Here is a 12,449-nt window from a genome sequence, read left to right as displayed (position 1 = left end):
CGCCCCATGCCACCCCTCGCCCACAGGCTGGCCCAGTGGCTCGCCGGTGGCGGCGTTGGCGGCGTGCTCCGGCCGACCAAGTCCGCGCCCTGCTCCCCTGTCAAGCCGGCGGCGGTGTCCATGTCGCGGACGCACTCTGACTCCTTCCACGTCACCCACAATGTCCCTGTCGGCGACATCCCCTACGTCCACGTCAAGCGCGTCCAGGTGCGTCCTTGTATAGGAGCTTTTTTTTCTGTTTGCGATTTGAATTTGCTGATGTTCGGGGCTGATGGTGGTGGTTCTGCTGTGATGGATGGCAGCTTGTGGACAAGGACCCGGAGAAGGCGATTGCGCTGTTTTGGGGCGCCATCAACGCCGGCAACTGCGTGGACACCGCGCTCAAGGACATGGCCATCGTGATGAAGCAGCAGAACCGCGCCGAGGAGGCCAGCGAGGCCATCAAGTCGCTCTGCATCCGCTGCTCCGACCAGGCGCAGGAGTCGCTCAACAAGCTGCAGGCCTCGGTCCCTCCCTCCCTCCTCGGCGGCTCCCGGAACCCTAGATGGCCATGGTGAGACTGCAGGAGGTCAGACCCCTCCTCTCATTCTCTTCTCCTTCTTCTTCTTCTTCTATCTCTGGTTTTTTTTCCTACGACCAAGTCCGCGCCCTGCTCCCCTGTCAAGCCGGCGGCGGTGTCCATGCTGCGGACGCACTCTGACTCCTTCCACGTCGCCCACAATGTCCCCGTCGGTGACATCCCCTACGTCCGCGTCAAGCGCGTCCAGGTGCGTCCTTGTATAGGAGCTTTTTTATGTCTGCGATTTGAATTTGCTGATGGTCGGGGCTGACGGTGCTGGTTCTGCTGTGATGGATGGCAGCTTGTGGACAAGGACCCGGAGAAGGCGATTGCGCTGTTCTGGGGCGCCATCAACGCCGGCAACCGCGTGGACACCGCGCTCAAAGACATGGCCATCGTGATGAAGCAGCAGAACCGCGCCGAGGAGGCCAGCGAGGCCATCAAGTCGCTCTGCATCCGCTGCTCCGACCAGGCGCAGGAGTCGCTCAACAAGCTGCAGGCCTCGGTCCCTCCCTCCCTCCTCGGCGGCTCCCGGAACCCTAGATGGCCATGGTGAGACTGCAGGAGGTCAGACCCCTCCTCTCATTCTCTTGTTCTTCTTCTTATTCTTCTTCTTCCTCTTCTTCTTCTTCTTCTTCTTCTTCTTCTTCTTCTATCTCTGGTTTTTTCCTCTCTGCATCTCATCTGATGTAGGCATGTGTGCGTTCGGTCATGTGCAGGCACTGTCCTCCCATCTCCCTTGGCTTGGTGGTGAAGGAAGGAGGCCCTGGAGACGGAAGCTGCTGCCCTCCCATCTCATCTCCCTCCTTGCACGGTGAAGGAAGGAGGCCATGGAGAGAGAAGCTGCTGGGGATGCCGATGCCGATGCTGATTCAAGAGGAGGGCCATGGAAGGTCCTCTCCTTTCCTCTATCTTGTTCGCTTGAGTCCTATTTCCGTCTTCTCCATTCAAACATGTTCTTCCCGATTCAGAAATCTATAGTGTACTAATATGTCGTTTATGCAGCTGAAGAAGATGTGCAAGGAGGGCGCATATTGGGGTAACCAAGTAAAAGCGTATTACTCTGTTGTTTTATTTGGCTGATATAAATGCATTGGCGTCAAACACTCATCTGTTTCTTCTTATGTTCGCTGACACATTCCGATGCTTCTTCTGTTAATCTGCAGGTGCTGTTGCTGGAGTGTATGTAGGCATGGAGTATGGAGTGGAAAGGGTCCGCGGAGAGTATGACTGGGTAATGATGCTCTGAAAATGGATCTTTCACGCTTCTTGCACTTACCTAAACCTTAGGTGAAGGAATATCTATCTGCATGACTGCCTCTGCCCATTTGACAATGGAGATCCTTTATTTAGTTTGACTAAGATTCTTTGCTAATGAGTGTACGAGAAGAATCAATGTGATTCATTGCATCTTATAAATCATGATGCTGGTTTTTACTTCTGTCTCCACACCCTGTTGTAAGATTATTGTTTGAGTTAAGTTCACCGAACAATACTGGATTATTGTTTGGTTACTTATGCTTATTGTGTATCACATTGAAAAAGAAAATGCACAATGAGCTTACCTTTGTATATCAGGAATTTTTTTTCATCGGTTACCCTTCCTTCCGCTGTAGTTTATTTTCGTACAGAAACCAATCTTGGTGTTCTTCCTATTTGCATTTGATTATGTTTTTAAAATTCCCTAGCAGAACTATATATAACAATGTGGGTATGTGTTTTCTTCTTTCAGTGTCTATAGTGCATTTGCATGATGTTGAATTATGTGCTACAGAATATACATTAGCTTCTATGTGCTAATTAAACCTGATCAGTATGTATACTTCTTTGATGTTGTATAATATTGGTGTCAAAGGAGTTAATTTATACCAGATATGATCTACTGGAACAATTTTTTTGCTGTTCAAACGTTTAAATTATGGCTCTTTGTTTCAAACATCTAAATGATGTTTAATTTGTCCTTCTATGCTTAAATGATAAAAATGTTGCATTTATAGGATTGTAAACGTGATGTGATTGGAGTAGTATTTACTTGCTGCTGATAGTAACTACTTGTATCCACTGATTTCTATGCCTCATTTTGCTTGTTTTACTTTATTTATGCACACAGACTGCCTACAAGTTAATATGCTTTTAGATTTGCCTTTATTTTGCTCCTTCCCATATTGTCTGATAACTTGCAGATGTTGTACTTCATTCGTGTTTCGTCGTGGGCTCCAAGAAGTGAAGAAGCATTGAGTTCTAGCTCATTGGTGCTACTTATACTCTGATAGATAGTTATATTTTGATATTTAGTTGTGTTCTTGGTGGCTATAAACCTGATGTGAAGTATGTTCGATTATAAACGTGGTGTATGTTTGATTGTAAGGTGCCAAATTTGGTTCTTGAAGCATTACTTCTGTTTTCAGTCAGTTCTGATTTGAATATTTATTTTTATTTACTGGAAAATCAAAATTTGAAGAACATGACTCTGACCATTGGGACCCACTCAAACCCATCTGACTATTGTGATCCGTCTTAAAAAAAGAAATGTAACTGTTGAGCCAAAAAGGCCATGGCCCAAAAACGAAAGGCCCAATTGTTGGGTCAGGCCAATGTAGAAATCAAAACTATTAGAAAAAATAACCCATGTAGCTAGAAAAAAATACAGTAAAAAGGCCGAATTGTTGGGCTGGGCCCATGTAGAAAATCGAATTGGACCGGGCCGAATCTTGTGCCACATCAGATTGCCACGCTGGATGCCTACGTGGCCTGGGGAGGTTGCTAGTGACCAAAACGCCATAGTAGATGTATTTTGGTCATAAACGTTTGCGGCCATTTCAGAAGAAAGGTCGCTATAGTCAGTTTACGACGGCCAGTTTTTGACCTTATGTTTTTGGTCACAAAAAGGTCACAAATGGAAATTTGTGACCATTTAGTGACCAATAGTGGTGGTCACAAGTTGACATATTTCTTTTAGTGATTAGTCAAAAATTCAATCATGTCTTTCTTCTCTCTTTTTCATCAAGGCTTAGCAGACACCGAACGCTTAAACCGTGCCCACATTGTCCTCCTCCCCAAGAAGGACGCGCCAACCACGCTTGACGCCTTTAGGCCTATCTCACTGCAAAACTGACCAATCAAAGCTGTCGCTAAAGTTATCACTTCTCGCCTAAAGCCGCACATCCCTCTGCTAGTTCATGGCAACCAGACCGGCTTCATCTCTAGAAGAAACATCGCCGAAAATTTTGTTTTTCTGCCGATCTTATTAGCTCTTGCCACTCACGTAAAAAACCAACGATGGTCTTTAAGCTGGACTTCAGAAAGGCTTTCGACTCAGTGGCATGGCCTGCCCTCGACAAAATCCTGGCAATTCGTGGATTCTCTCCAATCTTCCGCAGCTGGACCCAAAATCTTCTCCACACAGGCACAACGGCCGTTCTTATGAACGGGATTCCGGGAAAATGGATTCAATGCAAAAATGGGTTGAGACAAGGGGACCCGGCTTCTCCCTACCTCTTCCTCATCGTCGCCGACCTTCTTCAATAGCTCATCCTCCAGAACTCTGATCCTACTCTCCACCACCCCATCTTCTCCCAACTGCCTCCCACTGTCCTCCAATACGCCGATGACACGCTCATCGTTGCAGCCGCCTCTCCTGCCGCCGCCTCAACCCTTAAAGTAATCCTAAACAGTTTCGCACACGCCTCGGGCCTCGCCATCAACTTCTCTAGAACCACCTTAGCCGCCCTACACACAGACAAAGCCATGACTGCTTCCATCGCACTCGCCATGGGGTGCTCATGCGCTTCCTTCCCGCAAACCTACCTCGGTCTTCCTATCGCCCTGACCAAACCTCTCACCAATGTTTTCAACCCTCTGGTAGAACGAACTAGGAAGCTACCTACTGGCTGGCGTGCCAAACTTCTCGATAAAGGTGATCGGCTCATCCTCATTTCTGCGATGCTAGATTCAATCCTCACCTATTTTATGTCTGTGTTTCGCATCCCAAAGAAAATAATCAAAACACTGACTCTCTAGAAGGAGTTTTTTTGGGCAGGAGAAGATGCTTGCTCAGGTGCTCAATGTCTTATTGCATGGAAAAATGTCTGTTTACCAAAAAAAATCGGTGGTCCAGAGCTCAAAAACTTACATGTTCAAAACAACTGCCTCCTTATGAAATTTGCAGCCAAAGCACTCTCCACTGCACAAACACCCTGGCTTGAGTGGCTTGATCTTCAACACCCTAACGCTCTAGTGGTCTCTTCCCCGCAAACCTCTTTTCTGGCTAGACACTTGGCTGGTCTCACAACCCCTTGCCATCGCCTTCCCCCACCTATTTTCACACTCCACCTTAGAGCTGGTTAAAGTGGCTAACATTTTGCGTTTCAGTATTTAAGCTAACCTCCGTAATCGCCTCTCCCTCACAGCAGAACAAGAGCTTGTGTCGCTTGTGGCTATTTTGCAGGATTTCATGCCATCGGCAGGGGAAGATCAACGGTTCCTATGACATGGCATTACCTTCTCCACCAAGCATGCATACGGTGCCCTCATGGCTTGGCCAGATAACGATCTCATTGCTCCTTTCATATGGAATGCCAAGGTTCCTCGGAAGCTCAAAGTATTCGCCTGGCTACTCTTCAAAGATCATCTCAACACTAGAGTCAACCTTGCACGCAAGCATATAATCGATTCAGATATATGCCCTCGGTGTGCTAGGCTACCCGAAGACTCCAACCACCTCTTCATCACGTGCCCTCTTGCCAACAAAATTTGGCGACGACTTGGGCTCCTGCCACCAACCAGCGAAATCACAGACTTATGGGACGTCACTACTCCTCCTCACCTCCCGACCACAACATGGCCTTCGGTACTCTTGGCTTTACTATGGATGATTTGGGCAGCACGTAATGACATGGTATTTCCTTTGGTCGATCAAAGCTCTGTAATAACCCTAAGGAACCTTATTTCTGCTTTGGATCTCTGGTCTCATCGTCTTGTGCATACACAAGACAAGGAGGACGCCTTCTCATGGCGTTCCTACCTCTCTTCACATTGCACCGTGCCTATGTAATTCTGTACTCACTGTCACGGCAGTCCTTCGGGGGGAACCCCCCCCCCCCCCCCCCATTCTCAAAAAAAATCCAGCTGTGTGAAAAAACTGGCAAGACAGCCCAGAAATAGGACATCGTTGCCGAGGCTCCAGCCATCCCTCACCACCCACTCCACCTCGCCACTGCTAGGCTCTTTCTGAAGTGCACGCATCGTTACCCGGAGAACGTGCGGCGGGTCACCATAACTGTAATGAATCTGATTTTTTTTCACCTGGACCGATGTCCACAAAAGCTCACCATGTGACTCAAATATGTAGGTCAGTAGGTGCATTCATGAAAATAATTTGTATCCACATCTTTGTAGACGACGCGGCGCTAATTGTCCATCACCATTTTTGTCTTATCTCGTAAGGGAGGTAGGCTGGTGACGGCCCCGGTACGAATATCGATGAGCCTCCGCCCGGGATGGACGGAGAAGAACCATGCGGCCATGCCATCCACGCTAGCAACCTAGTTCCTAGTATTGGTAGGTGGTGCCCCGAATGGCGCGAGGATGACGTGGTCCTGGCCACGGCGGCACGTTGGCGTCTCCAGGGAGCAATGGGAGTTGATGATGGAGTGCACCATCTGGCCGTTGTTGCATCACTTGAGAACCCATGGCAGACACGAGCAGGGGCGGGTCGCCACTAGGGCGAGCAGCGCCGCCACGTCGTACAACAACCTGCAGACGGGAAAGTATTAGGTAATACGTTGCAAAAAATTATGAAAAAAGATCATGGATTATTCATGACATATATGAAGACATCCCCTAAAAAATTCAAATCCAAATTCGAAATATACACCGAGAAACAAAAAAGACTAATCTTTCATGAATAGTGTCAAAAAAAGACAAAAGCAAACATGACACTATTCCCGCCTGAATTTGTCATTTTTGTTTCTCCGTGTGTATTTTGAATTTTGACCTGAATGTTTTAGGGGTTGTCGACATATATGTTGTGAACATTTATGATTTCTTTTCAGAATTTTTTGAAATGCTTAAATTTGATTTTAAGTTCGTATATTTTCCCCTGCAGACGGCATCGAAGCAGGTGGCCGGAAAATTCCGAGTTCTAACAGTAATTAATAGATTATTGAGAGTGGTTCTTCTACACCCACTCTTGGTGCACCCACGCAAGAAAACATATCAAAACATTTCGAAAAAATCTGAAACTTCGTGGAAATGAACATCAACAAATGTTATGGGGGCTTGAAAAATTTGGTGGCCAAATAACATTCGAGGAGCTCTCTACAAAAAAGACAAAATCACTGAAAATTAGTCAAAACGTACGTGCACTGTTTGAGCAGATTTTGCAATTTTGTCTTTTTTGTAGAACGCTTCTCGAATGTTATTTGACCACCAAATTTTACAAGCCCTCATAACATTTGTTGATCATCATTTCCACGAAGTTTCATATTTTTTTGAAATGTTTTGATATGTTTTCTTGCGTGGGTGCACCGTGCACCGAAAGTGGATGCAGCCACTACTTTGCATAGATTATATTATGCATGTAGTTGTCTCCAACACTAAATCTGTTGCCAAGAAATTGTTCAAACAAGTTCCATTTTGCTTCTTCTACCTATACTAACGTACATCAACCCACAATAAACTTAAACATGTCTGCTAATGGATGTTGAATTTTGTATGCCAGTTTCTCCAGCATACATTATAATAGGCAGTACCTTTGCTTCTTATCATGAATAGTAGTGTGGAAAACAAACATAATCATGCCCACTATTGTTCTGTTCACACCACCTCGAGTTCTTAGTGGGAGTTAATCGGTTTAGTTCCATAAACTTGCGTGTGTGTAAGGACTTGTATGCTTGCACCATCTTTCTAGCTTCAAGCTGCATGCATAACATGTGGTCTGTACCCTAAATTACTTCTCTTTAACTACTATAACACTTTTTCTCATGAATCTACTACCTCAGTCCGGATTTATTAGGCCCCCTAGTATTTTGAGTCAGACTTTGGCCATTCATATGACTAATAAAATATAAAAAATATGCTACAAAAAGTACACTGTTAGATTTGTATTTGAAAGAACTTTCCGACGATATAATTTGTGTTAAATATAGTTTATATGTTATTAGTTAAATTTTTTGGTCAAACTTTAGCCAAAAAAGGGGCCTAATAAATCCGGACGGAGGGAGTACAATCTAACCTTCAAGATAGGAGGGAGGGGCAATGCACGCCTTCATTTCCTGGTGTCCCTTAATGTTTGTTACAACGTCCGTGTCATCAGCTCAAGTGCTACCTATGGGCATCTCCAACGCTGATCCGCAAATTTTTTCGGTATATGTCTATTTTTATATCTGGACTTGATCCGCAGACATGATACGGGAGGGGGTTATTCAATGTTAATTACAAAGTATTCGGCTGAGAGGAGAAAAAAAAGGTGGGAACCATGCATGTGGTGGGATATTTATGATTTAGTATCCCGTTTGAAAGAGAGAGAAGATGGGACCATGCATATGTGGTTGGGAGGAGAGAGAGAAGAGAGGGCCATGCATGTGAATGGTCAATTGCATATCCGGACTCCGGTAAAACCCCCCACATTCGTCTTCAAAATACCGGAATTGAAACGTCCGGACAACTTCACAGACTGACACAGGTCCCATTGGATTACAAAAGTGAACAAATATGTCCGGCCGGATATATACCGGTGTTTTACATGTCTCCCTTGGAGATGCCCTAACGATGCTTTAGCTGCCTCTATTAAAGTTTAATTTCTCTGTTACAAAATACATGGCGTTTTTATGCAGCTTCGGTTTTTGAGACGCGAGTTTGACCTTTTTATGTAAAAAAAATATATTGAAAATTGTCACAGGCCCCATGGTATTGATGCCGACAGATTTATAGATTCCTCCAATACTGAAAGCGACGTCCACTCCGACTGAAAGAGACACACCATCTGCTTCTTTTGGTTCTGCAATGGCTCTCATACAACTCCAATTTTCAAGAACACATAATTGAAAAAAAAACACATGCATGAATGCATGCATTTTTTTATTACTCCTAATTGAAATATGTCATGCTTCATAAAGTGCTAACATTAAGATCAGTACTCTGGCCATCTTCTTTATATATATATATATATATATATATATATATATATATATATATATATATGCTGAAAATCATCGCGGGCCCCATCTGATGGATTGGTGGCGACAGATTTGTAGATCCCGCCTACAGCGAAGACGATGTCCATCGATCAAAGAAAATTGAAAGAAAGAGACACCCCATCTGCTTCTGTCGTCGATTGATTCTTCAGTGCCGCTCCTCCACAACCACTGATTATTATTCACCAGCTCCAGTTCGGGTCCATCCTCCACCGCTCATCTTCCTGCTGCAGCCTGCAGGTTCTCTCCCTCCCTTTCATGTAGTGAATCAACATCTCTTCTCAGCAGCGGAAGAACAGAAGAAGAGAAGTGTTCTTTGCTCATCTTCCTCCTCTTGCAGTTGCAGAAGAACAGAAGTGGCCAGCCATGGAAGCAGCAGCAGGAGATGAGGAGAGGCCCTTGCTCCATCATCACCCTCCTCCTGGCCTCTATCAGGTAAGTACATAGAAAACAATACACATATAGCAGTTGTTCACTAGCGATTCTGCACAAACAAGTATAGTTCAATTTTGTACAGCACTGTGACAAATCATAGGTTAAAAAACATAGCAAAGGCTTTGCTGTATCATGCAGAATGGGGATTCAAGGTTAAATACTTGCGATGGAACCGTCGATGTTAACGGACAACCAGCTGCTAAGGCGAGCACGGGAAACTGGAGAGCCTGCTTCTTCATTTTAGGTACTACTACTATTTCATTCTAGATACTCCCTTCGGCCATTTTTATTTTGCATATAAGTTTTGTCCAAAGTCAAAGTATCTCTTGTTTGACCAAATTTATTAAAAAGGGTATCAGCATTCACAATTCCAAATCATTATTATTATATTCATTATGAAATGTAGTTTCATAGTGTGTGTGTGTTTTTTTTAGAAAAGGAGGATGATCATAGTGTGTGTGTATTGGGTATTGTAGACGTTGATATTTTTTAATATAAATTTAGTCAAACTTTGCTAAGTTTGACTTGACAGAAATCTACTGCGCGGAGTAAAAAGGACCGTAGGGAGTACAACAGCAGCAGCGACTCGCCAATTCCTCAATAAATGCAAAAGGAAAATATGCTCAACATTAACTCTCATAGTTTGACTTGCGCTACATTTTAGGTATCGAATTCAGCGAGTGCTTGGCCTACTTCGCCATCTCTAAGAACTTAGTCACCTACCTCACCAGTGTGCTCGACGAAAGCAACATTGACGCAGCAAGGAATGTGTCCACTTGGATTGGCACAACATTCTTCACGCCACTTGTCGGAGCTTTCTTGGCAGACACATATTGGGGAAGATACAAGACAATCGTGATTTTTCTCTCGATTTACACCGTTGTAAGTGGAACATATGTTGCTGATGAACATAATACATTATGTCTGCATTGTGCGTGGATGGGAGCATCGACTGATGCAGAGTCGGGGACACCACTTCCCCTTTTCTTAAAGAAAATGCACGGCCATCATTCTAGAATAACTTCCATAACTTCTTTTTTTTCTAGGGGATGCTTGTGCTGACGTTTTCGGCGATACTCCCATCGTTGATGCAATCCTCCAACCATCATGAGATCCACCGTGTTGCCGTCTATGCAGGACTCTATCTTACAGCCCTTGGCAACGGTGGCATCAAGCCCTGCACTTCTGCCTTCGGCGCGGACCAGTTTGACATGGCTGACCCAGCGGAGCGCGTGAAGAAGGGATCCTTCTTCAACTGGTACTTCTTCTCGATCAACGTTGGCTCCCTTCTATCGACCACTGTGATTGTCTGGGTGCAGGATAATGTCGGTTGGGGGATCGGCTTCGCCGTACCGATGATCCTCATGAGCCTCGGTTTCGCGGTGTTTGTAACCGGTAGGAGGGTGTACAGGTACAAGACACTAGGAGAGAGCCCCATGACAAGAGTGTCCCAGGTTGTTGTTGCAGCTGCAAGGAATTGCCATATGGAGTTGCCTGATAATAGCTCAGCCTTGCATCACCTACCTTCACCGCCAATAGAGACTACCTTCAAGGTTCACCATACCACTCAGTTCAGGTTGGTAGTTTTTATTTTATTTTTGCGAATATGTTCAGGTTGGTAGTAGAAATGTAGAATATCTCCAAGATCATACATACTCATGTTGCTGTCTGACTTTTATATCTAAAAATATTACCTTTACTGCCTAGATTTTTGGACAAGGCTGCTATTGTGCCACCCCCGACGCCGGGGAAGAAGGACGTGGAGGCGGGTCCGTGGAGGCTATGCACGATGCCTCAGGTGGAGGAGGTGAAGATGTTGCTGCGGTTGTGCCCTGCGTGGGTGTCCATGGTGGTCTTCTTCATGATCACAGCGCAGATGTCGTCGACGCTGATTGAGCAGGGCATGGCGATGGACAACCACGTCGGGCCATTCACCGTGCCACCAGCCTCCCTTGCAGGCTTCGACGTGGTTGCAATGCTCGTGTTGATCCCCGTGTACGACGCTGTGCTGGTGCCCTTCGCACGGCACGCCACCGGCCTCGACCGGGGCCTCTCGCATCCGCAGCGCCTCGGTGTCGGTCTCGCGCTGTCCATGCTCGCCATGGCCTACTCGGCGTTACTTGAGAGGAACCGGCTCGCGGTGGCCGCAACCGGAGCAACAGTGAGCATCATGTGGCAGGCACCGGCGTACACAATACTGGGCGCCGGGGAGGTGTTCGCGGCCATTGGCGTGATCGAGCTCTTCTACGACCAAGCGCCCGACAGCATGAGGAGCCTGTGCACCGCACTCGCGCAGCTTGCTGTCGCAGCGGGGAACTACCTTAACTCGGCCGTGTTGGGCTCCGTCGCGTCTGCCACGGGATGGATCCCGGAGGACCTCGACGACGGCCACCTGGACTACTTCTTCTGGCTGATGGCGGTGCTCGGCGCCCTGAACCTGCTCCAATTCTTGCTCTGCTCCATTCCGGCCATGAGGCAGAGCGGCAGGTAGCCCGGTTTCGCGACAACAGTCCGTGTTCATTTGGAGTTGAGAAATTCGCGCATATAACTCACCCCTGCCACGTCCACCAAAATGTTCATAAACTCAATGTTAGTGCAAATTAATTCGGGTCAGCTGACCCCAATGCCATTTTCTCTTGAAACCTTTCTCTTGAAAGTTTGCATTGATAAAAAAAAACTACCTGGGATGGAGAATTTCATAAACTCAAGCACTCACACTGATATGAACAAAATCAGGAAGCGATGAAATAATAGGCGCCAAGACACGTGAAGAAGCTATGGCTCATCGGTTTATAATTTTTGAAGCGTGGAAGAATCGTATATGTCCTAAATTGCAATTCCTAGTAAATAAAAGTAGAATGTGCTACAAATCGATTTATTTAACGGTAGCGCTACACGTCAGTCAGCTGATCCGATCACCTGGTTGATCACCCTGCGCGATATACCACTAGACAACTTGTGGCGGTTGGATCATCATGGCATGTCATTTTCTCTTGAAGGAAATATGCCCTAGAGACAATAATAAAGTTATTATTTATTTTCTTATATCATGATAAATGTTTATTATTCATGCTAGAATTGTATTAACCGGAAACATAATACATGTGTGGATACATAGACAAACAGAGTGTCACTAGTATGCCTCTACTTGACTAGCTCGTTGATCAAAGATGGTTATGTTTCCTAGCCATAGACATGAGTTGTCATTTGATTAACGGGATCACATCATTAGGAGAATGATGTGATTGACTTGACCCATT

General features: G+C 45.7%; 1 protein-coding gene across 5 annotated transcripts; it reads left to right on the top strand.

Moving 5' to 3' along the window:
• Window positions 1-8,865: 8,865 nt before the first annotated feature.
• Window positions 8,866-11,833, top strand: LOC125531146 (protein NRT1/ PTR FAMILY 8.5-like). Of its 5 annotated transcripts, none has more exons than XM_048695556.1 (6): window positions 8,866-8,994; window positions 9,095-9,189; window positions 9,309-9,433; window positions 9,854-10,071; window positions 10,236-10,765; window positions 10,897-11,833. In XM_048695556.1, the coding sequence occupies exons 2-6, from the start codon at window positions 9,140-9,142 to the stop codon at window positions 11,678-11,680; spliced, it is 1,707 nt and encodes a 568-aa protein (XP_048551513.1). In that variant the 5' UTR covers window positions 8,866-8,994; window positions 9,095-9,139; the 3' UTR covers window positions 11,681-11,833. The 5 variants fall into 5 exon arrangements, with proteins under 5 accessions (XP_048551513.1, XP_048551511.1, XP_048551514.1 ...); XM_048695554.1 differs by having other exon boundaries at window positions 8,868-8,994; window positions 9,328-9,433; XM_048695555.1 differs by lacking the exon at window positions 8,866-8,994 and having other exon boundaries at window positions 9,003-9,189.
• Window positions 11,834-12,449: the final 616 nt, after the last annotated feature.

This window comes from Triticum urartu, unplaced genomic scaffold (assembly GCF_003073215.2).
Source record: "Triticum urartu cultivar G1812 unplaced genomic scaffold, Tu2.1 TuUngrouped_contig_6840, whole genome shotgun sequence".
NCBI classification, from domain to species: domain Eukaryota; kingdom Viridiplantae; phylum Streptophyta; class Magnoliopsida; order Poales; family Poaceae; genus Triticum; species Triticum urartu.
The sequence above is the reverse complement of the archived record's forward strand: the minus strand, read 5'-3'. Positions and strand labels throughout refer to the sequence as shown.

Bases quoted from the DNA above. Each gene is read 5' to 3' on its own strand.
- LOC125531146 (XM_048695556.1), top strand. From the start codon at position 9,140: ATGAGGAGAGGCCCTTGCTCCATCATCACCCTCCTCCTGGCCTCTATC. The intron at 10,072-10,235 runs GTAAGTGGAACA...TTTTTTTTCTAG, and splicing joins TTCTCTCGATTTACACCGTT to GGGATGCTTGTGCTGACGTT. The intron at 10,766-10,896 runs GTTGGTAGTTTT...TTTACTGCCTAG, and splicing joins CACCATACCACTCAGTTCAG to ATTTTTGGACAAGGCTGCTA.